This window comes from Tamandua tetradactyla, chromosome 12 (assembly GCF_023851605.1).
Source record: "Tamandua tetradactyla isolate mTamTet1 chromosome 12, mTamTet1.pri, whole genome shotgun sequence".
In the NCBI taxonomy this organism is placed as follows: domain Eukaryota; kingdom Metazoa; phylum Chordata; class Mammalia; order Pilosa; family Myrmecophagidae; genus Tamandua; species Tamandua tetradactyla.
In genome coordinates, this window is record NC_135338.1 from 98,360,873 (window position 1) to 98,387,192 (window position 26,320).

General features: G+C 57.0%; 3 protein-coding genes, 1 long non-coding RNA gene and 1 pseudogene across 8 annotated transcripts; 2 read left to right on the top strand and 3 right to left on the bottom strand.

Moving 5' to 3' along the window:
• Nucleotides 1-1,271: 1,271 nt before the first annotated feature.
• Nucleotides 1,272-2,321, bottom strand: LOC143651476 (spermine synthase pseudogene; annotated as a pseudogene).
• Nucleotides 1,843-8,535, bottom strand: RCCD1 (RCC1 domain containing 1). Its single transcript, XM_077124246.1, has 7 exons — nt 6,605-8,535; nt 6,032-6,428; nt 5,816-5,937; nt 4,269-4,367; nt 3,721-3,882; nt 3,258-3,287; nt 1,843-2,753 (listed from the first exon to the last, which is right to left on the bottom strand). Exons 1-7 carry the CDS (start codon nt 7,014-7,016, stop codon nt 2,602-2,604), a joined length of 1,374 nt encoding a protein of 457 aa, XP_076980361.1. The 5' UTR covers nt 7,017-8,535; the 3' UTR covers nt 1,843-2,601.
• Nucleotides 7,780-19,756, top strand: LOC143652555 (uncharacterized). Its single transcript, XR_013160754.1, has 3 exons — nt 7,780-9,467; nt 10,701-11,304; nt 11,721-19,756. It is a non-coding gene; the product is annotated as an uncharacterized LOC143652555 (long non-coding RNA).
• UNC45A (unc-45 myosin chaperone A) lies at nt 8,662-21,752 on the bottom strand. 3 transcript variants are annotated; one of them, XM_077124243.1, is made up of 20 exons: nt 21,624-21,752; nt 21,258-21,419; nt 21,003-21,039; nt 20,556-20,731; nt 18,808-18,900; nt 18,134-18,301; nt 16,659-16,827; nt 16,188-16,358; nt 15,207-15,378; nt 14,318-14,618; nt 13,047-13,141; nt 12,628-12,769; nt 12,111-12,251; nt 11,775-11,902; nt 11,533-11,599; nt 11,015-11,128; nt 10,675-10,790; nt 9,689-9,806; nt 9,428-9,583; nt 8,662-9,300 (listed from the first exon to the last, which is right to left on the bottom strand). In XM_077124243.1, exons 1-20 carry the CDS (start codon nt 21,627-21,629, stop codon nt 9,043-9,045), a joined length of 2,790 nt encoding a protein of 929 aa, XP_076980358.1. In that variant the 5' UTR covers nt 21,630-21,752; the 3' UTR covers nt 8,662-9,042. The 3 variants fall into 3 exon arrangements, with proteins under 3 accessions (XP_076980358.1, XP_076980360.1, XP_076980359.1); XM_077124245.1 differs by lacking the exons at nt 8,662-9,300; nt 9,428-9,583 and having other exon boundaries at nt 9,696-9,802; nt 10,671-10,790; XM_077124244.1 differs by lacking the exons at nt 8,662-9,300; nt 9,428-9,583; nt 9,689-9,806 and adding an exon at nt 9,828-10,134.
• A 309-nt stretch (nt 21,753-22,061) lies between these two features.
• On the top strand, nt 22,062-26,053 carry HDDC3 (HD domain containing 3). Of its 3 annotated transcripts, XM_077124249.1 has the most exons (7): nt 22,062-22,272; nt 22,461-22,570; nt 23,576-23,655; nt 24,262-24,705; nt 24,916-24,971; nt 25,057-25,297; nt 25,599-26,053. In XM_077124249.1, exons 4-7 carry the CDS (start codon nt 24,594-24,596, stop codon nt 25,727-25,729), a joined length of 540 nt encoding a protein of 179 aa, XP_076980364.1. In that variant the 5' UTR covers nt 22,062-22,272; nt 22,461-22,570; nt 23,576-23,655; nt 24,262-24,593; the 3' UTR covers nt 25,730-26,053. The 3 variants fall into 3 exon arrangements, with proteins under 3 accessions (XP_076980364.1, XP_076980362.1, XP_076980363.1); XM_077124247.1 differs by having other exon boundaries at nt 23,576-24,705; XM_077124248.1 differs by lacking the exons at nt 22,062-22,272; nt 22,461-22,570 and having other exon boundaries at nt 22,739-24,705.
• The last annotated feature ends 267 nt before the right edge of the window (nt 26,054-26,320 follow it).

The following is a 26,320-nucleotide window of genomic DNA, read 5'->3' on the forward strand; positions in this document are numbered from 1 at the left end:
AACCCCAATTATCTTGTAAAGTTAACCGTCTCCCTTCCCCCCAAGTCTACTCTGAATGGACTGCAGAGAACCTGTGCCCATGGGCCCAAGACTGCTCGTGGCAGAATCTATGTGTAATCACAAAAACACAGAAACAACAGAAAGCACCAACATCAGAGGTGAGCGGAGGGAGGTGTATGCACACAGCAGTGATAGTGAATGCACGCGGCGCACAATATGGATGGATCAACCAGGTTTGGTGAAAAAAATGACACAGGATTCCACTGACCTCAAGTTCTAAAGCTGACACTAAGCTATGCTGCATGAGAACTTACGCAGGGGCTGATGCCAAGATGGGGGCTGGGAGGTGTGTGTGGGAGGGTGCTGAGCCTGAGGACGGGGTGGCGCCTGGTCTGCTCTCCCCAACACTGAGTAGGGCCCCGTGGCCCTCAGTCTTTTTGCCCTGGCAGCTGCCCACGGCCCAAATCATGCAAGAGGAACTGCTAGGGCTTCACGATTTGATTCGAGTGATCTGTGACCCAGAGAAGCCCAATACATTAGAAGAAACTGCACAGAGGCATATGAAGGCCATGTCGTTATTGTCAGGTTCACGGTGACAGGACCTCGCTGCTCTCTGCAACTCTTACTGGGCTTAACGGTAAAATCTGAGTGGCGTTTATGCTTAAACACAAAGTGGAACTCGACATCTGTGAGGGGACCACCCAGAAGAGGGCATGGACAAGCAGAGAGAGGACGAACAGTGGGTGGCAGTTGCCGTGGAGGCCCCAGCTTAGGGGACATGGCAGAAGAGTGCATCCTTGAACCTACTTAGCAGCTGGTTAAGTGATGCTGAGCTGTGATTTTATTTTTTTCTCTTTTGCAATTTTAATGGAAGTGATGCTATTCATTTTTTTTTTTTAACTCTTATAAGCACCAAATTGTAGTGTCTAAGTCAGTTTTTCGACAAGAAACACCATCAAGAACTTCCCACAGGAACAAAACAGCGATGTTTATTCTTCCTAACATTCAAATTGAAGGCCTACCAAAACCAAAACAGAAAAGCCTGCACAGAAACGAAAGCAACAAAAATTACATTCCAGGGGTTCAGTGCATTCGCCTAAACATCCTTTGGTGGACTTTCAAAAAATAACACCGTAGCTTACCAAAATATACATTTTCCATTTCCTTTTTCAAAATTAGAAATAATAATTAAAAAAGAAACTTTAAAGGAATTCACAATCAATTGCCTGACTCATTTTGGTGTCACAAATAGCATATAAAGGTCAGGACGGCTATTTGCAGAACACATGATTAGGTGATATTACTCTTCGAGGTTTCGTTTTCTTCCAAACAGTTTAAAATACCCACAACTCCAAGTATGAAGGGACCCAGACGATCTCCTTCGAGAATTCTGTGGGACAATACAGGTGCCCAAGCTGCTCATAGAGAAACAGTCCCCCTGTGTAAAATATTCCCTATCCTGTTTCAATACTTTGATTGAAAGGTCAAGAATCAGTCTGAGAAACTCCCATGTGGAATCTTCTTCCGGAGACGAGGGGAATGGAACGGCTGTCAAATCATCAATCACATAATCAAACTTTCTCCCTTCTTTGGGTACTTCTTCAGTGCCGGGATACAGGCTTCTATTAGACCTGGGAGCATTCTCCTTTAGACTGTCTGAGACATCACCACAAGTTTTTCTTACACCCATCAAGCACCATTTGGTCCAGCTCTACTACAGTGACCATCTTTGGTTCCGTTGGACTGTGTCACACGATGTGCCCCCATCTCCGCCCCCCAGAAGGGGCAGCGCCTCCAGCTGAGCTCTAATTTTTTGATATTTTTGCTTAAACTTTTTGTAAAAGACTCCTGTTTAATAACTAAGTGATTTGTACCTCAAAGCATTTTTTAAAGGATCATTTTCAAGCAAGGCTGAATTACAAATGACAACCTCATTTGCTTGGTGTACAGCATTCTCAGGGTTTGCAACACTTGAGTGTTCAGACAGGAACGTTTTCTAGTTATTACATGCAAGACGAGTTGCTATTTTTCTGATACAACCACTTTTCATGTGGAGTATCTCCTATGCCCCAATGTATCCAATTTAAATCACCAGTCTGTAAAATTTAAATAAAATAGGGATGATTCTTGTAAAAAAAAAAAAAGAAAGAAAAAAGAATTCACACAAGGGTGTTAAAATTCTAAGTGAAGAGTGGACCTGAATGAGGAAAGGAAGCCCAGCTCCAGGGCTTCTGACCTTGGCTGTGCATCTGAGCCACTGGCTGGCCAGGTCCCACCTCCAGGGGCACCCGGCCCCGATGGTCTCTAAGCTCTCCAGGCATTGGGGTCTCTAAGTGCTCCAGGTGTTTCTAACTGCAATATGAGGACAAGGCCCAGAGGTCAAGGGGGAGGGCAGAGGCAAGGAGGGACACTTAGGGGTGCTGGCAGTATTTTCTCCTTGACCTAAAAGGCTTCAGTGGTGTTCACTTAATTTTTTTAATCTGGTATACATTCAATTTATACACTTTCCTATATGAGCTATAATTAAAAAGAAATATACATACAGTTAAGTCAAACATGTTCTTGGCTGAACTCAGGTTTAGCCGTCCTGGTACAGGAAGATCAGCTTTCCCCCCTCTCAGCAGCATACACGCAGGTGCTCCAGGGGCCACAGGCCACAGCCTGTACCCGGAGGTGCTGGGCCACGAAGAATTCCACACGGCAGGGGTGGTCCACACTGGCCAGGTCCTCGTGGCCAAGCTGCCCGTATTTACCTGCATTGAAGCGAGCCCCTTCGCCATCCTCTCTGCTGTAGCACCGTGCCACTGCCCCTCACCGCCACCCTGATGCTGTCTGCTCTGTGACTCCAAGGAGCTCCGGGGCCAGGCCGGCCCAGAGGTCCCCAAGAAGCCAGCAGCCACCAGGCACCCTGGCAGGCTGCTCCTCTCAGCTCCCCTGCTACCCAGGCTGAGGTGCTCACAGAGGGATTTCTATTTTATCTTTTTCTCTACCCAGTGCCAGACCTACCTTACCCCCTAAATAAAAGATGTTTTATAACTGTTGCCTAAATAAACACTCCCACAGGGCGAACAGTCTTTCAGAAAAGCAGGCAGAAGGAATGGGCATACCCTTATTTCTTCCATCTGGCCTCTTGATGAGTTCTGACCCACACGTGGGGGCCCACAGAGCTTCCGGGAGCCCCCCAGCACCCGCTGCCTCTACTCCCTAATCTTTCTTCCCCTCGGGTTCAGCAGCACAAAAGCAACCCCTTTACTTACCCCAGCCCCACGTGTAGAGCTCCCCCATGCCTGCAACCAGAAAGACAGGGTGTGCTATCGCCGCTGCCCCCTCGGTTGGACATTTGTCCTGTAACTACATCAGCTCCTGGCCTGGCACAGACCACAGCCGGTGGTGTAACCAGCCACACCTGCTTGATGTAGAATGAATACCTTGCTTTTCAACTGTCTAAGCACCTTTGATGTGGCAAAGGATTCAGACTGAGAAAGAACTTTCTCTTTCCATTTGTCAACTATTTAGCCTGAGATAGGAGTCTTTAAAGCTGGCCTGGCCAGCCCTGCAGGCAGGCGAAGCTCCGGTGGCCGTGTGGCTGCAGGCTACAACCCCAGCCGTGCAACTCAGTCTACGACAGAGGCACTTACAATCCTAGCTTTACTGACCACCCCTTCACTAGAACTACCAGCTAGACAGCAGCCTGCCAGAGTCCGCCCCAGCCCGACTCACGCGTCACCACTGCTGTGTGCCGGGATCCGCAGCTGGCCGCGGCTGCCTCTGAGCCCCTGGGGAGGTCCAGGAGGGCTGGGAAGGGCTGGATAACTACGAACGGGGAAGGGGCTCCCTCCTCGTCCCCAGCTTCCTTCCCTTCTGAGCCATCCTCATGCAGCGCTTCCGAGAAGCAATAAAAGTGAGAATAGTGATGGTTAACACCCACCGAGCGTTGTTCTAACCTGGTTCATAGATTAACTCATTTAGACCTCACAGCAGCTGTGGAAGCCATCCCCCTCCCCCAACTCTCCAGCTGGAGCAGAACTTCCCACCCCCTCCATCATGCAGGGCGGGCTGGAGCTAAGGGATGTGTGGGAAGTGGGGAGCGGAGGACGGCATCAGCCTTGCCCAGCTTTCTCCCCTAAGGGTCCAAGAGCTCTGTGGTACCCCAGGGTCTCTAAGTTGTCATGTGTTCCCTGTGTGCACTGGAGCTGTCCTGCCCGCCCATGGCCAGGAGACAAAGAAGCGTCCTGGGGAGAAGGCTGTGGCAGTCCAGTCACCCTCACCTTCCCGTGAGACTGGCTTCCCATCCTCTGCCAGGCTCCTGGAGGGCAGGGCCAGCTGTCCGGCCTCATTCCAGCCCCAGCTGTAAACATCCCCGGCCTCTGAGAGGGAAAGGGAACCCATCAGACGGGAACCCATCAGACAGACCGCGCAGCCCCCGCAGCCCCCGCACCCCCCACACCCGCCGGCAGCCCCCGCACCCGCCCGTGCCTTCGGGCCCTGCAGCTGCCTTGTCTTAACAGGTGCTTCCCTTCCCGGGAAAAGCCTTCAGGTGGCCCTTTTCTTTCAACTCAGTCTCTTGCAAGACCCTCCTATCTTTTTTCATCCTTTCTTTTGGTGCTAAATTGCCACATACACTCACATGCTCCTGAAATGTGTCACTGGACGTTCTCCAAGGGTCTCGTTTCCACCCCCACCGAGCCACACGGCTTTCCTCAGCTCCTCTGCAGCTCTCGCTGCCTTCTGCCTCCACACATTACATGCACGCGGGCAAAGCCACACGGCTAAGAATTCACTAGTGAGAGCAGCTAATTTTTATAAAGTGCTTAATCAGAGCCAATGTCTTCAGCACTTTTCAAATAAAATCACTTCACTCTCACCGCAGCGCTATAGGGGATTATGTGACAATATCCCCATTTTATTCATGAGAAAACTGAGGCAGAGACCTTCTGCCCAAGATTACAAGGGGCAAAGCAATGTTCTGAACCCAAAAAGTCTGTTTTTAAGAGTCCTTCCTCTGACCGCTACACCAGGCTTAAACCCTCATCCACCTAGGCCTTAAGTGAGAGACCTCCCACTGGACTGCCAGTCTCTTCTCCTGCACCCAGCCTGATGACTCTCGAATCCAGTTCATGAGAATGTGTGGGGTGTGGGGAGGTGGGAAGCGGGCACGGGTGGCTTCAAGTAACTCCTACTTGTTCTAAGTAGCAGCCAGCTTGACAGCGTCACGTCAAGATAGATCCTTGTCAGGCCTCCTGCTCCAGCTCTACCCTCCCGGAAGGTTCCAGAAGGCACAGCCCCTGCCCGGGTTCTCCAACAGCCAAGGAAGCAGTTGTACCCTGGCTGAGGAAAGGCTGCTCCCAGGTAGGGCAGTGAAACTGGGAGGCTAGGGTGGCAGGGTGGCAAACTCAATGCATCCAAACAGAAACTCCTCATTCCAGCCCAAGCTCACCACCACGGCCCCAGCAGGGGCTCAGAGCTCCTCACCATCACCCTTCTAGCAGCACCGGCATGCCCACTGCAAGCCACCCATAGTGGCCAGTGGGGCCCCCTTTTGCACTCCCCGTGTCCTGGCTGCCTCACCCCTGCAGCAGGCTCCCCTGGGTTGTATTTTAGAGAGACAGCCCTGGCTGGTGCAGGTGGACATGTGGGCAGTGAGGCTGGGAGCAGACAGGAAACAGTTGCCGAGTCCAGATGCAGGTGGGTGGCAGTGGGACAGGTGCAGGTGGCATCGAGGAGACCTGGCTAGGCCACCAGCCAAAACCAGGAGAGAAAGAAAAGGCCTGGAGCCCACAAACTCATGGCCTTGGGGAAGTGCTGGGTCACTCACCACTGACACATACAGAGTGCCAGCCCCCTGCCGCCACTTCAGCCACAGGCAGGCCCTGCAGTGCTTCCAACAGCCTCGGCTCCGGCTCTGCCTCCAGGGTCCCATGGCCTAGCTGACCGTGCCTAGGCAGGGGAGACCGGAGTCAGCCCCATGTATGCCCTGCCCCGCGGGAGCCCCGCTGGCCCCAAGCAACCACAAGAACACACCCCAACTCACCTGCCCCCGCCCCAGGAGAACACCTGGCCGGCCGCATCCAGCAGCAGCGCGTGCTCGGCACCCAGCTCCAGGCGGCGCGCCCGCAGCCCGGGGGCCAGTGGCCGGAAGAAGGGCGCCCGCGGGCTCACGTAGGCGCTGCCGCCGGGCAGCAGGGGCAGCGAGGGGGCCCGAGCCCGTCCCCCGGATCCGCGCTCCTCCGCGCAACCGGACTCCACCGGCTGGGACCACAGGGGCTTCCCGCGCAGCGCCGAGCCGGGCGTCCAGATCTGCAGCTCTGCGCCGGGCCCGGGCCCCGGCCGCGCGCGCAGCACCGCGAGGAGCGCCTCGGAGGCCCACGCGTCCGCGCAGCCGCCCGCCGCGCCGCTCGCCGCGCCCGCCAGCTCCGCGCGGCCCGCACCTGCGGCGAAGGGCAGGCTGGGGAGGGGCCGGGGCGCACGCAAGGCCTGGGCCCCCAGGGGGGGTGAGGAGTGCGGAGCGAGGGGCGCCGGCCGGGGTATAGGGACCCGCCCCAGGACCCAGGGTGGAGGGCGGCCTGGGAGGACGACCCAGGTCCGGAGGGGGAGGGGCGCTCACGGGTCACGTAGGCCGTGTAGCTCCAGCTGGCGCTCACGCGGCAGGTGTCCACGGGCGCCCCCAGCAGCTCCGGGCCGTGCACCTGGCGCCCGCGTCCCGAGCCTGGCGCCTGCCCGAAGCCGCAGAAGCCAAAGCCGTACCAGGCCCCGGGCCGCTCCTCCGCCATGCCCGGCAGCAGCCTGACCTGCAGAACCCGGGGCACCGCCCACCTTACCAGGGGGCTAACGCCCGCCGTCCCGCTAGCATTCCTGCGGGCGCGCCCTCGCCGAGCACCCACCAAGTTTAGGAGGAAGAGGCTCAGCTGCCCGGAGCGGGGCACTTTCCCCGCCCTCGCTTTTGACTCAAGCTCAGCGCACCACAGAAAGCGGGCGGAGAGTGAGGCGGCCTCTCCCCCACCTCCAAGGGACGCCATAGGGCTGAGACCCCCTCCTGCTGCCACACACCGAGTTTCTAAGCACTTATTCAACGTAATCCTGGCAATGAACTAAAGTCGCCCCATTTTACAAGGGAGGAAACCGACTCCCAGAGAAAGTAACCCTCACACAATCACCCAGCCTGGGTGGAGAGGGCGGCGGGCTGGACTTCACATACAGTGCTCTTCCCACTGGCAGTGGAAAGCAGCACAGCGTAGGGGACGCAGGACCGTGCACAGCTGCCAACCACCCCACACCTCTGCAGTGGCTTCGTGTCTTTAGCCAATCCAGGTTCTTCAAAAGGGCTGGGATTGTTAATTGTGCCTGAATGCAGTGTTCAGCCCTGGCCCAAATAGTGATAAGCATCCAATGTTAGCTTACTAAATCCAGCTGAGTTAAAGAAAAAAAAAATCATCATTGGCGCTTCTAACTGATTTTCTGGGCCCTATTCAGTCAATAATTCGGTCAACAAGCATTTACTGAGCCCTCCCTCCGGGTCGGTGGGAAGGAGGCGTGTCTGCCCCCAGGGAGCTCACTCTTAATTGGGGAGAGATACACTACCTGGTGGTTTAAAACAACCACGCCACTTCCTCCCGTCACCAAACGCGGCTCGCCAAGCCTTTGGAGCCAGATCCCAAGTGTCACCTGCAAGCCCGGCGGCAGCGGCGAAGAAGGGAAGAGGTTTGAGGGCCCGCGCCCCGGCCAAGGCGGCCCATTGGCTGCAGCAGCCTCCCGCGGGCCAATCGCTGGCGAGGGCGCTAACGTCACCGCCCGGGCGCCGCGGGGGCAGAGACCGTTTCACCTCCGCGCAGCCAGGCCCCGAGGTTGTCCGGCCGAGTCCGGCAGCCTAAGGCCAGGCCTACATGGGGCCGTAATGGCCTCGTCCGTGAAATGGGGCGAAACCTCCCGCGGGAATGGACCTAAGACAGAGGTTGGACCACATGGCCCCCGCAGGACACGGAGCTCGGTTGTGTCGCCACTCCAACTCGGATTACAACCACGCGGCAACACCTATAAAGACCCCAAGCTAGGCGAAGAGCGACCGCTGGGACGACGGGACCCCCTCCCACCCTCTCACTGCACCCAGTCTCGGGCCGCGGCGGCTCCCTACTGGACACGAGCGCTACTCAGCTTCAAACAGGAAGCGTCCGACGAGGCGCTCAGCTGACCCTAGCTCCCATTGGCGCGGGGCCTGTCACTCATCTGTGTTGCGCCAACGAGGTTCAGGCTAGACTCGGCAGTCGCAGCGGAAGCAAGCTGTGGGAGGCGGCCCCTCCCGGCAGGTGGCGACGCATCCGGGTCCGGTCTTCCGCCGACTGAGTGGCTCCTGGAGACCCGCGGTTCTTCCCCGGCTGCCACACCTATCCCGGTTCCCGAGCATGCCCGAGGAGGGTCACTCAGTCGGCTGTGAGCTCAGATGAGAGCTCACAGCGCTGGATGGTTTTTTTTTTACTGATGAGCTTCCTAGCTTACCCCCCTTTCCTCCATCAGATGCCTCCCGGGGTGGGGGGAGAATCCATTGGACTCCTTCCATAGTGGTTCTGCTGCTGCAGTAAAACTCCCCACGTGCATTCATTCATGCCCAGGTCCTACTCCAGAGGGCCAGCCCACAGACCACCCTCCTGGCCCAGCACAGGGCACACGTTTGCGTTCCACACACTTTTATTACAAGGTAGGGGCAGCCCTGCTAGCAGGCCTAGGTGATGCTCCTAGCTGTTAATGCTGTTCCATGTGCCATTCCCGATGCTGGGGAATTCACAGGCTGAGTGGAGATGTCCCTTCCCCATTCCCAGCTATCTACAGTATTACAGGAAAAGTGTCCAGCTGGGTGAAGGTAGACTCTGGCAGAGCAGGGATGCATGACAGAATGTGCCCCTGGCTCAGAGCAGAGGAAGCCAAAGAGCAGCTGTGAAAGACAGGAAAAAGGGTTGGTATCCCAGGCCCCATGAGCCCAAGCTGCTGCAGGCCCTGCTCCCCATGCTGTAGCAGGGAACGTCTGCTGAGCCTTGGACCAGAAGCAACCCTTCACTCTCCATCCTGGTTGGGTTTGATAAGCCCATATTCCACTGCTTTCTCCAGGCAAGCCACAACCACACTTCTGATGGGGTTTGCCTCGCCCTTGGCCAGCACGGACAGGATCTCTAACACCTCGCTCTCCATCAGAGTGATGGCAATCTCCCTCGAGGCCTCCATCATGTTCAGCACCACCACAGCACCCCGGTGCTGAAGCTCTGGGTTTGAGCTCAGAAGCAGGGCCTGCAGGATCTCCAGCCAGTGTGTGGTCTGCAGGAGACAGGCAGGTGCGACCTCTGAGCAAGAGGTCCCCACCCATCAGGGAACCTGGGGCTCCACCCACTATGAAGTGAGCTTTGGGCCCACCCCTCCCCCACCACGCAGAAGAGTTGCTGACCACTTGGGGGATGCGGCTGCAGAGCGAGGGCCGAATGGAGGTAAGCATGGCCAGGCCCCCCGCAGCCGCCCGCCGTAGCAGCTCATCATCCTCTCCGCTGTATAGCACAAGCAGCTTCAGCCGGTCATTGCCTGTGGCTTCAAATAGGTCCTGAACCTGTGGCCAGCAAAGGGAGTGGGACAAGTCAGCTGGGGACAAGGCCTAGCCAGGGGACAGGTACCTCATCACTGCCCACCATGACCACCTTGGGCCAGCTCTCACCTCCTTGCTCATGGCCAAGTTACACATGCACTCTGTGGCTGCCCGGCGGATCATCTCATGCTCCTCAAACATGTAGCCCTCAATCATGGGCACGGCCTTCTCTTTCAGAATCTTCTGCCTGTACGGCCAGGGGTAGATGTGTCAGCATTCCTCAGAGACTCTGTGCCCACCTCCTCCTCTCTACATCCCCATAAAAGTCAAGCCCTGGGCCAAGAATTTCCTTTGCCAATGGCTAAGGGGCCAGGACCCTCCCACACCAGTATGAACTGCAATGGTTTCCAGCCATACAGCAGGCCCAGGAGGGAGCAGGGGACCCTGGAAATGCTCTGAAATAGGAGGTAGGAGACCAGGCTGGTGATGATGCTAATTTCCTAGCATTTGAGTATTTATCCTGACCTGGGCACATGGAGTAGGTTACTTGCATGGTACAGGTGCAGGTATCATTACTGTCATGATTGTGCAGAAAAGGAAAAAAGAGACTGTGAGTATGAGTAATGTGCCTGAGGTCCCAGTTAGGAATAAAACTAATATGTACTAAGCACATTGCTAAGGGCTGACATCTCCCTGCTAAGTACTTTCACATGTATTTTCTCACTTAATTCTTACCATGAGGCAGGTACTTTAATCATCCCTATCTCATAAAGAGGAGAAACTGAGGCACAGAAAGGTTAAATAACTCGCTTGAATTTACACTAGTAACCAGTGAAGCCTGGATTTGAACCTAGGCCGTCTGACTCCAGAGCTCACACTTTTTTTTGGCATGGGCAGGCTCTGGGAATCGAACCCAGGTCTCCGGCATGGCAGACGAAAATTCTGCCACAGAGCTACGGTTGCATCACCAGGAGCTCACACTTCTAAACCCCAATGCTGAGTGGCTTCTCAGGACACAAACAAGCCCATGACCAAGGAGTGCTTTCCAAAGTGTAAGGTGCTCTACTGAGTGTCATCCAAATGCAGATGCCCTGCCCACCTCCTGATAGACTTACCGGAGCCTCTCGCTGATCCCCGCCAGGTTTGTTAGAGCCATGAGTGCCTCGAAGTTCTGCAGGCCTGAGCAGCTGAGGTGCAACAAGGAAACAAGGGGCCGGACCACCTCATAGATCTGCGACATGGACCCCGCCAGTCAGGGCAGCCAGGTACCCCCGGCCCCCACCAACCCAACAGGGAAAGTCCACCCCATGAGAGAGTGCTGCCCTCCTCACTCTGAGGCTCAGCAAAGCTGCCACTTCCTGCTAGTCCCAGGGGGTAGTCGCAGGCCAGCCCAGAGGCTGTCAGGGCCCAGTGAGGGGGTGAGAAGTGGCCAGGGCGGGGTGAGGACATACACACCCGCTCGCCAGGAAAGGTCATCTCCGGGTTGGAAGTGATGGTGAGCTTGGCAAGGGCTTGGGCTGCCTTTGTTTGCCCCACGTCAGTACCTTCCAGAGCCAGCGGGAGCAGAGCCTGTAGGAGCAAGGCCGTCAGTGCCCAGGAGAGGCCTTGGACCGTGAAGCCCTAACCCATCAGGCCCTGCGGCCCTGCTTGTGACTCCTTCTCCTCTCTCTTCAGGCTCAGACTCCCTGCTCCGGCCCTCTTCGCCTCTCTGTTTCTCACAGAGCTTCCTGAAACACCTACTAAGGGTAAGACATGGACTAGAGAGGGAAACTCAAGACCCAAATAGGCAGAGTACTGAGGGACTCTGCAGAGGCTGCCTGGCTCAGCATCGCTCACTCAGCTGACATTCCTGCTGGGCATTTATGATGCTTTCCTGCTCCACATAGAATTCTGAGCTCCGGCGAGCAGCCACTGAGTCATGCTTTATAGACTCAAGGCTCAGCCACCAGGAAGGAGTCATTAAGGCAGCTTACCTTGCCCCCTCCTTGAGCCACCACAGTGCCTCGGTCCTCCACCTCTTCCACCAAAGCCAGGAAGACCCTGTGGGCAGCAGGGGGAGACGGTGGTGGGCGGGTGAACACTACACTGCATGGTACTGCACTGCAGGGGCAGGCAGCTGTGTGGTGGCCCCTGTACTCCAGTAAGCCTCCTTCCCCGCCAGGACCCGCTCCTCTGCAGGCACGCGGCAGCCCGAGGCCGGGGATAGGAAGGTCACCTGGAGAGCAGCTCTCTGCAGGAATTTGTCAGCACTGGGCTCTCCGTCTTCACCATGCAAGTCAAAGCCGACACCACGCCCACCGCCAGCAGCTTCTTCACCCGAGCCCGCACGAAACTCGGCTTGTCCTGGGGGAGAGACAGCTTAGCAGAGGGGCCTTGGTGGACAAGACAGGGCAGAGTAGAAGTGTACCCTCCTCCAGCCCAGCTGACAGCTTGGAAACAGCCAAAACAACGGGTCAGACCCACTTAAGCTGGGGCTTCTCTGCTGTGGATGACCCAGGTCCACTGGTCTCAGTGACAGGGTAGCCCCCACCCCTTCCAGGAGCCCCCTCACCTTGGGGTGCTGCTCAGGCACATGCTGCTTGGCATACTTGGCCAGTTCCACCATTTTGGGATCGGGTTCCTCATAGTCATAGCTGTTGGTGCAGTTCACCAGTGCTGAGGCCACCGCAAAGAGCACAGACCGCTCCTCAGACTGCAGGGTCACAAGGGCGTTCAGCTGGGACCCCAGCAGCCTGTGATTAAGGCTGCCAAGGCCCAGGCACCCAATTTTACCCTTGGCTGGACCACTTGGGCACCAGGGTGGACCTGGGAATCCCCACAGCCTCCAGCCTGGCCCTGACTTCAGAACTCACAGACTTGACCTTCCCAATTCCTCCCACGAGGCGGTTGTTTCTGATGCTGCCAGTCAGGCCGGCATGACCAGGCCACACAGAGTGGCCACCTGGCTACCAGCCCTCCCTCCTGGTCTCCAGGAAAGGTCACAAGAGCCTGTGGCCAAGACAGGCCAAGAAAGCCTGGGAAGCTGTGCTCCTAGATGTCCCCAGGACTGCAGAAACCCACGGAGCTACCCTGCCGAGCTGGAACAGAGCCTTCAGAGCAGCCTCATCCTCTACAAACTCTTCCTTCACATCAGCATCAAAGGTGAGGTAAGCCAGGCCCTCCACAGCCCAGCGCCGAGTGCCCGCATCGATCTGGTCATTGCACAGCCACCTGGGGACATGGCAGGGAGTGGACAGCCATCAGAACTGGGGGGCAGGAAGAGGCACACAAGGAGCCCAGGGGAAAGCCAGGGGTTCGGACATCCATCCCCACTATATGGGAGTGGTTCCTGTGCCAGGATCCAGGAGAGTCTGTCTAAGGGAGAGCAGCCCCTGCCGGAGACAGAGCTCAGGGTGATGAGAAGCCACAGGAGGCCCATCACACGAGACCCTCCTCTCCTGAGATCTCCCGGACAGGTGGGGAGCCATGGCAAGACCCAACAACTCACTTTCGACACTGCTTGGCGAGTTTGAGTGTGGAGCCTTCAGCAAACTGTTTCATGCTAAAGTCAGTGCCTCCAGCCGAGCCGAGCTTACAAAGCCCCTGGAAGAAGAGGACAAGGACCAGCTGCTGGGCCTCTGGGGATGAGGACAGGCACCGGGCTTGTCTATGCAGCCCGTTTCCCTCTGTCAGGGCTCTCTGGGCTCACGCACAAATATCAGCCCCCTGACCCCTACGGCCAGCTGTCATACGGAGCACTGGGCAGCAAAACAGATGTCCAGTTGGCCACATGACAAAGCACCTGGTAGAGCCTGGCACATTGGCAACTGTTCTAAGCCCCGTCCCTTTCCACCCTACACTTCGCTCCATTCCTTTCCAAGTTGGTGCCAAAAAGCCCTTTACAAGTAGAGCCGACACATATGTGGCGAGAAGACAGGTGCTCCAGCAAAGCGAGAATCCCTATGAGGTAGAGAAATCCAGAACTAAATGCACCAAGGAACAGGAGCAACTTCTGCCAGGCGCATGGCTGCAGCAGGCTCACGGAAGGCCACCAGACAGTCCCCAAACCACAGTCCCTGGGGACACTGGCATGACCCCTGCAGGCCCAGCCTTTTCACCCAGCTGCATCATCCAAACTCCATCATTTTCTCCTGGGACTCCTCCCAGTGCCTCCAAGGGGACTGGGGATTGAATTACTACTGGGGATTGAATTACATCCCCCACAAAAGGCCTGTCTAGATCTCAACCCCTGGTCCTGTGGTGAACCCATCATAAACAGGACCTGTTGATGAGGTTACTTCAGTTAACCTGTAACCCAACTGAATCAGGTGAGTCTTAACCTAAACCTTTAGGGAGGCCACAGGGAGAGAAGCCACAGAGAAGGAGGAAGTCAACTGAACCTGAAAAAAGAGGTACATTGCAATGTGACAGAAAAGCCAAGGACCAAGGTTCACTAGCTCCAGAGCGCCACAGCCTTTGAGGAGAAAGTATTGCCTTGCCAATGCCTCCATTTTGGACTTCTCAGCCTCAAAACCACGAGCCAGCGGATTCTTGTTGTTAAGCCAACCCTTGTAAGGCACCTGTTTTCACAGCCGGGAAACTAAAACCTGTGCAGTGTCAGGGGTCTCCCAGGTGGGACTCATCTCCCTGACGTGACTGTAAGCCCCGTGGTGGAAGGAACCAGGCCCCACACTTCTGGCCCCGACGAGCCTGAACCTCATGGATGTTCACTGAGTGCTGGGGCCACACTGAAGGCCCCCGGCACTGGCCTTGGCTTACCACCAGGGCCCGGATGCGGATGCTGTCCTTCTCGCTGCGCTTGTACAGGTCCTTGAGCAGCGAGACGCCATTGGCGGTGATGAAGGAGGCCCGCTTGGCCTTGCCTGCTGCGTGGATCAGGGCCTCCACAGCCACCAGCTGCTCTTCCTCCTGCTCAGAGGCACACAGGGCAATCACGCTCTCCATGACACCACTCAGCTCCAGGACCCGGTTGCCAGCCTCGCTCGGGCCCTGCAGGAGGCAGGACACCGTCTGGATGGCCCTCAGCTTCCCGGGCAGCCCTTGGCCCTCAAACCAGCTCCTAAGGGGCACAGGGTGACAGCTGTCATGCCAAGGCCAGCACAGAGGGACCACCCTTCCTTCCACTCCCCTCCCCTGGCCAGGACCACACACTGCTTGGGCACAAACGACAAGAAAAGCTGCCAACGAGGTAAAGACCAGGACATTCCAGCCAGCCAGCGACCATCAGTTTCGGTTCTCTAGGCGTTTGTTCGCACCTTCCCTGACGACACAGCGTCTAACACAGGTTCCCCTCTTACTCCCGCTCACACCACCCTATTTCCTTTCCTCTACTTCTTATGATCTGAATCATTTATTTCGTAATTTATCAGCATTCTTTCCCTCAAGCCGCAAGCCCCTTACTGCCACGCCTCACTGCTGTCGGCAGATACCGCGAGTGCTCAGTGTGTGCTTGGGGACGATGGTGAGAAGAGACCCCCGGCTGAGGTCCCTCTGAACACGGAATGGGCAGAGAGTCACCCCCTCGAGCCCCCACTAGTCCTCTCCAGGGCTGCTCTCCTTACTGACAAGCTTTCGGGGCTGAACCCTTGAAGGAGCAGAACTGTTTTGTTGGAACCCCTGGCAATGGGAGAAGAGAGGACGCCCTCACCTGATGCAGTTTTCACAGAGTCGGTGGAAGTTCTCCCTCTCGGCGTCACACTGCAGGTCATCGAAGAGCTTGCTGAGGAGAATGGAGGCGCTCATGCGGCTGTTCGCCGTCACTGCGAGCTCCCCGGGGGGGGCCTGCACAGAGCCCCCCACCTCCAGAATCTTTTTCAGACCTGAAAAGACACCCTATTTAGCCAGTTTAACCCTAACTCTAATCCCTCCAGATAAAAGGGAAGGTGATTCCTGGGAGATGCACAAAAACGATGAGGCAGTCACAGAGTTGCACAGCGGTGCTGAGGGCAGGGCCGAGAGAACTTGGCTGGCAGGTGCGGCAAGGAGGGGCCCACACTGCCAGGTGACCCCGGGTCTACTACCTGCAGGAAGCAGTGCAGGGTCAGGGAAGGACCTCAGGAGGGAGGCCTGTGTCCCCTCCCTGCCCATGGGTTGTGGGGTGCCTCACCTGCAAAGCGGGAGGGGACTGTAATAGCTCCCCCCATAGGATTATTGGAATAAAAAAGAAGAGGCACGTGAAAGCTCCCAAGGGATGTGCTTGTGCAAGGCCCGCAAAATTATTATTCCTCTTTTCAGGGATAAACTGAAGTTTGAATTTATCTATTAAACTTTAAACATTTTTTCCTGAGTAGAGAAGTAACATGTGCTGGCTGACAAAACTTCAGATCCAGAAAGCTAATGTCGCCTCCAGTGCTTGGGGCTGACCTAGGCTGACCCTTGCTGACCTGCGAGCAGGCCTGCCTAGCTCAGCTGCAGGGTCTAACTCTGAGTCCCCGAGGGCACTGAGTGCATTTCCATCAGACCCGTGTGTGGGTCAACTTGCTGCTCTTCCCATCACTCTTGCGGATAAGCAGGTCTCAGCCACCCAAGCAAGAAGAGACACAGCCACTCAGGCTCTTTTAAAACTGTTCCCCATTCCCAGAGCCTGCCCATGCCAAAAAAAAACAAAACAAAACACAGCTTCCCCTACCTTGATCAATAACCCAGAGGGTGAGGCTGTTGTTGGGGTCCTTAGGAGACTTCCGGGGCACCATTTTAATCAGGAGGGTCAGGGCATTGTCCCGGCCTTGGCCTGAGACCCCCACCTCTGCCAGCAGCTCCAAAAGGTTGCTGATGAGGACCTTCAGCTCTCGGGCGGGATCTGCCAACAAGAAGACATCAGTGGGCTCCATGGTGGCCTGGACTGACCGACCATTGAGCTGCCCCAACAGGGCAGGGAGATATGGGGAAGGGGTGATGGCAGGCTGGGCTCTGGGTCTATGCTGCAGCCTTCCCCTCAGATGCCCTGGCTGTTTGGAACTTAGCATTAAGTACTGACACTAATACACATTCCTAATGACCTGCAGATGCAAGTGGACTCAAAAGCGCTGGCCTGGCTGGGTCAGGTCTGTCATCCCCAGGATAGCAGTGTCCAGAGGACCACAGACCTGATTCCACTCACCCACGATGATAGCACCTTCTTTCCCTCGGAAGCCTTTCTTGACCCCTTCCTTGAGGGCATCAAACATAACTTGCAGCAGGTGGCAGGCAGCGAGGGACACAGCCTGACTGTCCACCCCGAGGAAGGAGACCACTCGCCGAGTGCCCAGCACGCTGAGGGTCGCCACTGTCTGGGGTGGGAGGAAGTGGACAGGAGCCTCCGGTTAGTGAAGAGAAGATTCCTAGCTATGAGCCAGAGAGCGTGGGCAAAAGGTGAGAGAAGACATCAGGGTGGAAGGACCAGCTTCAAGTGAAAACAAAGTGGGTCTTTCTGAGGCTGGGACCCAGGGTCGTGTCAGGATTATCTTGCTGGAAAACACTCCTAAAGAAAACATTCCAGGGGAGCCCATCACCATCTCTCCTCTTTGGCTCAATCAGAGAAGACAACAAGGAATGCTGTGGCCCTGAGAGCAGCTGCTTTGATTTACGTGTCCACAGAAAGGAAATATAAAACTTGAACAAAGCTACTGACCATCAGGCCCGAGGACGCCTAGTTCCATCCCAATCCCAACCCTGGGGTTCTGGCCACACCCTGGGAATGTGGACATGCATCAAGTGGCCTGCAAGGTGTCTCTCCCCATTTCTAAGCTGGAGCATGCAGGAGGCCCACTTGGGTCCACCCTAGTTCACACTGGGACAGGCAGGAAGGCTGATGGGGGCAGACGGATTTCTCATGGTTTTATCATCATCAGCCCTGGGGGATATGAGCTGTGTGCAGCCTCTGTACCTTTCAGAGAACACTTTACAGTTCCACCCCAACGTAAATATTGTAGGTGCCTCTAAAAGTGACCCAGAGGTCAAGTCCTTGTCCCCTGACTCAGCCAAGAGCTGAGGGCTTGGATTTAACCATATTCACACCAGGGATAGGGTGACTCTTATTAACCTGCACTATGTGAGATAGACGTCGTAGACTGAAAACCATTTTGAGGTTGAGCTTTTCTACACACCCCATCACGGTCTCAATGATAAAGCTGCTGTGGGGTACACTGCTGACCACGGCACCACACTCCCCTCTGGGGGCAATGACAGAGCTTTAGAGCAAGGGCAGGTGCCTTTTTCTGGGCCACGTGCCTGTTTTCAGCACACGGAAGCTGAATGAGTCAATGATCAGGCGCCTCTTTGTGAACTGGCTGTGGGAAAGCCTGGCTGACACTTGTAAGCTCATCAGCCCACCCAAAGGAGATGCTCAGGTGGTCACAGGGCTGATTGTGCTCTTTCCTGGACCCACTCCGCCCCAAATCATGTTGATCTTTTTTGTGCCACTTAAATTTTTCCTCTCTTGTATCCCCTTGTACACTGCCTGAAGTTCTTTTCTGAATAAGATGAGGGGTAGAAGGTTGGCCGGCTGGTTGTCTGTTGGACGGATGCATGGACAGATGGACAGACAGATGGACGGATGGACTAAAGAAGCAGTACCAGATCCTCCACCCCACCTACCCGCGACTGGTGCTCGGAACAGATGCCAACAAGAGTACGCAAAGCCGCCAGCATCAGGTCGGTCTCCCCTGTGTCCAGCAGGCGTTGCAGGAGCTGGACCCCATTGCTCTGGAAGATCTTCTCAGCCCCAGCATCCTCCCGGGCCAGCACCACCAGGTTCTGGGAAGCCTGCGTTGGAGGAAGCACGCTGTAACGCACACAGCGTGAGGCAGGCAAGCAGGAGGCCTGGCTGTGGACCTTGTCACTTCCACTTAGCAGCTGAGTGAATCTGGCCGTGAATCTAGCCCCTCTCTGAACCCCAGCTTCCTCACCGGTAAGTGGAGGGAACAGTTTCACTCAGAGTCAGGGTTAGAGTAAATGGTATCCTGAGTCACCAGCAGAGCCTCTGGGGGAGGGACAGAGCCTCAGCCACCTCTGTATGTCTAGCTCCCAGCACAGACCTCGCCAACAAAGCATCCAGTCACCACCCGCTCTCTGTCCTCGGTTCCCACGAAGGCCCTGGGTCCTCGAGTTCCCGCCCAGCATCCATGAACACAGCTGCGCTTTCTGAGGAGCAACAAGTAGCAGACCAGGCGAAAAGGAGCTTCTGCAGCCAACGTCAGCCAGCAGAGAGGGTGCTGGTTAGGCAGCCCAGAAGGAGTTCAGCCCCTAGTGGCTCAGTCCAGGGCCTATACCTTTTGCTTCTTCTCAGTGCCTTTCTCTTCTGGGTCCAATAATATCTGAAACATCTGTTCCACTTTGGCATCTGTTGAGGACATGTATCGCACCTGTGACAAACCAACAGAAAGAAATCACCTCTTTTGGAGAGAGATAATACATTCCGGTTTGTCCCATCTGGCTTGTCCCCGGACCTGGCTCCCATCTCAGGGAGGCACAGTGAAGATGTCTGGGCTCAGGGCTGGCACCACGCAGCCTTGTACAGGAAAGAAACTCTCCTGGCAGCTCTTCCTGAACTTCCCAGGCCTGTTTTTCTCTCTGACCTATTTCCCGCTTGGGCAGCAGAGGCAGCACTGCTGCTGAAAGCAGTGCCATTTGGAAGGGGAGGCATCCTGTTAGCCTCAAGGTAATCCACTCCCTGGAGCACCAGTTACATTGTGGCAGCATGAGTGTACTGCACATGGCCTTGGACTTGCCGTTTATACTTCCTGCAAGGGAACACTGTGAGATGGTTGTGAGATAGTTGCTAACGCTCCCTTTAGCTTCAGAATTCCTTTTCTGACAGTCTCTTAAGTCATCTGTTGGGCAAGATCACGCTAAGCCGACTCTCCTCCCCCTGGGTCCTGAGCGTGGAGGGCACATGCTTAGCACTCGTGCCATCTCCTCCCCTGTCATCCATGGCAGACATCACACATCACTCATGGCACATTCTCTTGCTAAACTCAGACAACCTGACTCTTAATTCTCAACAGAGGGCTCTAGGCAGTCACTGACAATGAAACAGAGCTGGGGCCAACAGGGAAACTATGCTTTCCCAGGTCTCAACCTTTCAATAAAATATTTGTCATCCATTACTTGTCTCCACTTTGTCACCATTTTAACACCAAATGATCTGCTTCATTCGAGCTTGGTTACAGCTCATCATAGATTCTCTTCCTAAATTAATATTATAATTATACTATTCATAGACGCTATTTCTTTTTTAAAAAGTCTTCTCAATACCATTCCTTTCCTCAGGGATCACACTATTATCATTTTGATGTATTACATTTTAAAATATTTTTCTTCATATTTACTTACCCACACGTACCCATAGAAAAAACAGAATATTGTTTTCGGTGTGAATGTGGGAAGTATTTTAATATAAGTGGTATCATACTGCATTTATTAATGCGTAATTGGCCTTTTTCATTCAATAAGGGCCAACTTTCCACATCAATACTTGTGGCTCTATCCTTGTTAACTACTGCATAGGAGTACTAAGGGCATCATCTGGATTATTTAGTCATTCCCCTATTGCTGGGCAAGTTCTAATTTTTCATTGCTACAAACAAGACTGGAATAAGCACAGACATGCCTACTTGTGCACATGGGCAAGGCTGCTCTAGGGCAGGCAAGAAGCAAACATATTAGATCCTAGGTCATGCTTGTTTAATAGAATGCTAGAGTACCCTCCAAGAGCTGTACCAATTTATACACCGTCTAGCACTCATGATGGCATCGTTGTCCCCTCAACCTCACCACTTAAGTGTCTGCCTCCTTCCTTTTAGCAAAGTGTACAAACTTTTAAATGTTTGCTAAACAGACCACTTTGCTGATATTTTCTTCTTCTCTAACACATGGACAAGGCTCAGCATCTTTCTATCTGCTTATTTCAGCAGCATCAGCTCACCCATAAAGTGACTGTCTCCACCTTCAACCCAGATGCCTATACTATGCTCTCCTACCACCAGCCAATGCCTTGAGCTCTGGGTCACCCATATACCTTCTCCTGAATCTGGCCACCAATATTCCGCAAGGCCTCCTGGAAAACTTTGTTCTTAGGCTCCAGGCTCACACATCTCTGCAGGTCAAGGACAGCGTGGTCGAGGCGGCCCAGCTTCTCTAGGGCCTGGCTCCGCCGGTAAAGTGCTTTGACATCTCCACCGTCCTTTTCAATGGCTGAGCACAAACAGGAGCTCTGTCAGCACCTGTGAGGCCACCATCTCCAGGCAAGAGCAGTAGGGACAGATCTCCAGGGCCAGATAGAGGAGAGGGGACTGATGTGGGGCGCGGTACTTCAGCTTCAGAAAAGGTGAGAGCAGCTGCAGAAAAGGAAATGCCCCAGAGAAAGAAGGGAGATGTGTTTCAGGGGCCAAAGGAGAAGACTGTGATGGAGCGGCGCCCACCAGAGAAGCCCCACAGCGCCACACAAGGGTCCTCGCTCCCCTACCTTTGGTTGCCTCCATTTCTGCTTTGCTGTAATCTTCCTGTAAGGGAGAGAAGAGGAGCCTGAGGCGCTGGTCCTCTCCCTTTCTGGGCACTAATGTAGCAGCAGAGGGAATCCCGATCTCCAGAGCCATCTGATCCCACCGCCCTGAGGCCCAAAAGACATCTGAAAAGCCTGCGTGGTCTGGGAAGGTGACTGGGCTGAAAAGGGCAGGTCGGGGGCCTGGACGAGCAGGGGTGGGCGGCGGAGCTGCCTCACCAGCTTGAGGTGGCAGGCGGCCCGGTTCCGGTGCAGAACGGCCTGGTCCTGCGGCGCCGCGCCCAGACCCAGGGCCTGGGTGTACGCCGCCAGCGCGCCCTCGTAGTCTCCGCATTTGAACAGCTCGTTGCCCTCCTTCCGCAGCTGCTCCACTGAGCTGGCCTGAGGAGAGAAGCGGGTGGAAACCTCGGGGGTGGCCGCAGGGCAGAGCCGGGGAGCTAGGGGCAGCGGACGCTGGGGTCGGGGCGTGTCCCAGGGAGGCCTAGGTAGGGGGAGGAGGCCGGGAAATGGTCAGGACAGACGCGAAGGGGAACGGCGCCGGGGCTGGGGGCGCACCCCGGGGGTCGGCGGGCCGGGGCCACTCACAGTCATCGCAGGACAGCCGTCCGGGCCGTGCAGGCGCAGTCTGAGAAGGGGGTGGCTTAACCTCGGGAGTCAGTCTGGGCAGGCGACAGCAGGAAGGGGCGGGGCCGAGGAGGGCGGAGAGCGGAAGGGGCGGAGCCAGCGGGAGCGCAAAGGGGTGAGGAGTGGAGCGCGGGAGGGGCGGGGCTCAGAGGCCCGAGGAGCCGGGCCAATGGAAGCGCGGAATTCCGAGGGGCGGGGCAGAGGGGAGGGCGCAGGCCCGAGGGGCGGAGCCGAGGGGGACCCGGAGGCCCGAGGGGGACGCGGAGGCCCGAGGGGCGGGGCCGAGGGGAGCGCAGAGGCCCGAGGGGCGGGGCCGAGGGGAGCGCGGAGGCCCGAGGAGGGGCGGGACGCCCAGCCCCGGTCCGTGGGCGCTGGGCAGCCGGCGCGCTCAGTCCGTTCCCGCGGGGACCTGCAGCGGGCGCGCGGCCGAGGACCAAGAGGGTGTCGGCGGGCGGGTCCGGCCCCGACCGCGGCAGAAGTGCAGCAGGTCTGCGATCATCAGCGCCACGAGCAGCAGACTGTAGAGCCCCAGCACCAGGAGCGGGCCGGGGCCCCTGAGAAAGAGGCGATGTCAGGGGTCCGGGATAAACGTCGACATCTGTGCTCACAGGTACCCGGAAGCGGCCCGGGACACGCTCCGAGTTAAAAACGCCTAGGTCGAGCGTGTAATCCACGGACTACAGGACCCTCTCAGCCCGACACGCCCCCAGCACCCACTGTGGCTCCGTTATCCGCCCTACAGAACCGCTTACCGCGTACTCACGCGGTTTTCTGTCTGTCCGTCCCTCCCGTCTGCAGACACCGCCCCCACACCGGGTTTTAGGAACAGAGCCCGCAGCCCTGGGACACCCGAGAGGCCCTGAGCCCGGTCAGCCCGGTGGATCGTCTACACCGCCCACCAGCGCCGCGTAAGCTCTGAGCCGGGTTAATCCGGCGGGGTCGTCTACACCCCACCTGCTCCCCCCTGCCCGGGGCTCTCACCTGAGGACGGGCGGCGGCGGCAGGGCGGACAGGTTGACCTGGTGCCGGGCCTCGAACTCAGCCCGGGTGCAGCAGGAGCGCCCTGCGCCCCGCGGACCGCAGCAGTAGGCCTCCTCGGGCTGGTCAGACAGCCGAGGACAGAAGAACCCGGGGTGGTGGCGGCCGTCAGCGTCCCGGGTGGTCTGGCACAGGTGGGGGTGGTGGGCCAGTGCTGGAGGAAGGGCAGGGCAGCTAGAGACAGCAAGGGTGGCCCATCCATGGCCCACCCGCCCCTGCAGGAGCAGGGAAGGGCTTGGCCAATCCCAGGAGCGCCTGTCCTCCCCTGCCCTCCAGCTCCCAGTGTAGCCCAATCCGCCTGCAGAGAGTAAGGGACACAGGGGTTGGGGGGTCGTGGCAGGGTGGCAGGAAGTGCTGTACCTGAGGGAGAGCTGGGTTGGGCAAGAGTCACCCAGCTGAAGAGGAGCAGTAGCCCCGCCAACAGGCTCGTTAACAGGGGGCCTGGCCTTGTCTCCTGGAAGCCCATGGGAGGTCACCTCCACCTCATCCCTGCTCCTAGGAACCCCACATTTCTTTTTCTAAGCCATGGCTGCAAACAGTAAGGAAATAAAAAGCAAAGACCTGAGGCCTCCAGACATTATTAGCACAAACCCGAAGCTTCTCTGGCACAGGCCTTGGGAGAGAGGGGGGAGTACTGAGTTGCTATCTCCTGTTGGAAAACATGGGAGCTGTGGCTCCAAGCTAAGGTTTTCTGAGTTGAAGGGCAAAAGTCTCAGAGGACAAGAGCACAGAATGAGGATGAGAGAAAATTTGAGCCATCAGTCCAAAGACCAGATGAGCATTTAGGATTAAATGATTCTCTCTTCACCCACTTTCCAACTTCCAAGCTGCCATGAAAGCACTTGGAATTCTGACCGGTCCATTTATGGCCCCAGGGACCTCAGGTCCAGTGTTTGCAGCCTCCCTCCCAAACCTCTGCTACGTGGCAACCACCAAGTCTAACTGAAAAGCAAAGGTGAGTCCCTTTTTGTTCATTTTCCCCTGAACCCGCACCTGCCCAGCTGCTAATCAAAGCACAAAAGCTATCTGTCGGGCTGGAATATCCTTAGCAACTAGCCAATCCCTCTCTGGGAGTCTGCAGGTCTCTCTTACCCCCGATACCTCATAGCGGGTGTCCACTGAGACAGGGCATTTCTCCAGAAGGCCCGAGGCCAGCAGCCAGTGGCATTAGGTGTTGTCGCAGTGCCTTCCCCAGCCTGACAACATCATGCTCCCAGAACACCAGTGATGACACTGGACTCCCCAGGGGACCCCAGTAGGTGCCTGGGGGCTGAAGCCAGAGATACACAGCACAAGAAAGTAAAGCAAGTTCCATCCCAGAGAGCAAAGAGGACAGTTTCCACAGGTCATCTCGGCTGGCCAGGACCCCAAGTCTGAAGTCAGAGGGTGGGGGGCGCCCCGGGGTAGGATCCAGTTACCAAGCAGGCACGGCCCAGGGTGTCTGGGGCCAAGATGCGGTTCCTGTGCGGGCTGCACCCAGACCTGTCCTACCCGGAGAACCGTGGTGAGAGCACCTGGAGAGCTCCCGGGGCACTGACAGGTGGAACATTGCCTTTTCAAGGGCACAGAGGCCTTTTCTGGAAGAAGCCATCTCAGACCCAGATACCTCTGACCAGCAGAGGTGCCCTTCCCCCAGATACCACGGGGTAGTTGTTGGTGGGTGTGGTGAAGGGCGGTGTAGACAAAGGGCCGGGCTAACCCGACTCAGAGCCTCCGTGGCGCCAGGGGGCGGTGTAGATGACCCCACCCGGCTAACCCGGCTCAGAGCCTCCGCGGCGCCAGGGGGCGGTGTAGACGATCCGCCGGGCTAACCGGGCTCAGAGCCTCCGCGGCGCCGGAGGCGGGGAGCGGTGTAGAAGACACGGGGGCTCCCCGGCTCCGACCCGGCCCGGCATGGCCTCCGAGGCGGCGCGGCTGCTGGACGCGGCAGACTTCGCGGCGCGCAAGCACCGGCAGCAGCGGCGGCAGGACCCGGAGGGGACGCCCTACATCAACCACCCGCTGGGTGCGCGCCCGCGGGGGGTGTGGGGGTGGAGGCCGCGGGGGCGGGCGCTGGTAGCCCGGACCGTTTGGCCTCAGCGCTGCCCGGCGCGCCCGGGTGGCTGCGCCCTTCCCGGCTGGCCTCCGGAGCGGGAGGTAAGGGAGCGCCCCGGCTCGGTGCGGAGCCCAACCGCGGCTCCCCCGGGTCTGACTTCGCCCTGCTTTGCCCGCTCAGGGGTGGCTCGGATCCTGGCGCACGAGGCGGGCATCACCGACCTTGCGGTGTTACAGGTAACCACTCCCGCGGCCAGGGGGCTGGGGCTGGGTCAGAGGCCCCACTCGGCTGGTGTCACAGGGCTGAGGGCCCTGTCCCCAGGCAGCCCTGCTCCACGACACGGTGGAGGACACAGACACCACCCTGGAAGAGGTGGAGCAGCACTTCGGGGCACAGGTGCGGCACCTGGTGGAGGAGGTGACAGATGACAAGACCCTGCCCAAGCTGGAGAGGAAGCGCCGGCAGGTGGAGCAGGCGCCACACAGCAGCCCCGGGGCCAAGCTGGTGAAGCTGGCCGACAAGCTGTACAATCTGAGGGACCTGAATCGTTGCACCCCAAAGGGTATGCTTCCCCACCTGCTCGGAGGAAAGGGGAGGGATGGCCGCCTTTTGGAAACTCCAGTTGGTCAGTTCCCCTGAAAAAAAAAAAAACCAAACAAACAGACTCAGTTGGTCCCCAAAGTAACCCTCTGTCGCCTCTCTCCGTCACCTTTCATAAGGTGGAAGCAAATAGCCGGGCCAAGGAACTAATCATTCCATGGGGAACCTACTGCATGGCCCTGCACCCAGGTCCTCCAGCAGGGGGCAGGAGCGAGTGGTGTCCCTGACGCCGCCTGAGCAGGCTTCTGTCCACGTCTGTGCAGGATGGCCAGAATGTCGAGTCCAGGAATACTTCGAGTGGGCGGCGCAGGTGGTGAAGGGGCTCCAGGGAACCAACCAGCAGCTGGAAGAGGCTCTGAAGCAGCTGTTCCAGGAGCGTGGACTGACGCTCTGAGCCCCGGGGGCAGCCCTGGCGTGGCCCCGCCCAGGCCAGACGGGACTCAGCCTTCAGCCTTCCAGCCTGGGCTCCCTGGTGGGCTCAGCCCAGAGAGCAGAGAGCCCGGGAACCCTTGTCTTTGCTCACCCTGGACGTCTCCCACCTGCTCAGCGGAGCCCTGGGCCGTGGGGATGGATATGCCCCACCCGTCGCTAGTGCACTCAGGGCCCTGCTCCAGCCCTCGGGCCAGTTTGCTTTTTCAGGTGCTGGGGACTTGGGCTTATATAAATATGGGTGTGTACGTCATTATGGAGAATAAAGCATTTTGGGTAAAAAGTTTAAGTTACTGCTGTTCCTTCTCAGGCCTCCTGAATGGGGCCCAGTAGGTGGGCTGCAGCCAGGACTGTGGGCTCCAGCAGAAAAGAGCCCCAGTTGTACCCACGGGCAGGCTGAGGGCCTCAAACCCTCTGCCCAGATTCCACATTGCTGAGATGGGTTGTGTAGGGATCGGGTAAGACTATGTGAACATGCCTGACAGAACCCGACACGTGATGGTGCGAGCTCGAGAAATGGTAGCGACCTTCCCTGTTGAGAAAGTTGGGGTGACAG

Bases quoted from the DNA above. Each gene is read 5' to 3' on its own strand.
- RCCD1 (XM_077124246.1), bottom strand. From the start codon at position 7,016: ATGGCGTCCCTTGGAGGTGGGGGAGAGGCCGCCTCACTCTCCGCCCGC. The intron at 6,429-6,604 runs GTGAGCGCCCCT...CCTTCGCCGCAG, and splicing joins CTACACGGCCTACGTGACCC to GTGCGGGCCGCGCGGAGCTG. The intron at 2,754-3,257 runs GTAAGTAAAGGG...GCTTCAATGCAG, and splicing joins GCTCTACACGTGGGGCTGGG to GTAAATACGGGCAGCTTGGC.
- UNC45A (XM_077124243.1), bottom strand. The intron at 18,901-20,555 runs GTATATGGGTGA...GGTTTGTCACAG, and splicing joins GTGGCCAGATTCAGGAGAAG to GTGCGATACATGTCCTCAAC. The intron at 10,791-11,014 runs GTGTGTATGTCC...TCCATGTCGCAG, and splicing joins TGACCTTTCCTGGCGAGCGG to ATCTATGAGGTGGTCCGGCC.
- HDDC3 (XM_077124247.1), top strand. From the start codon at position 24,594: ATGGCCTCCGAGGCGGCGCGGCTGCTGGACGCGGCAGACTTCGCGGCG. The intron at 24,972-25,056 runs GTAACCACTCCC...CCCTGTCCCCAG, and splicing joins CCGACCTTGCGGTGTTACAG to GCAGCCCTGCTCCACGACAC. The intron at 25,298-25,598 runs GTATGCTTCCCC...ACGTCTGTGCAG, and splicing joins GAATCGTTGCACCCCAAAGG to GATGGCCAGAATGTCGAGTC.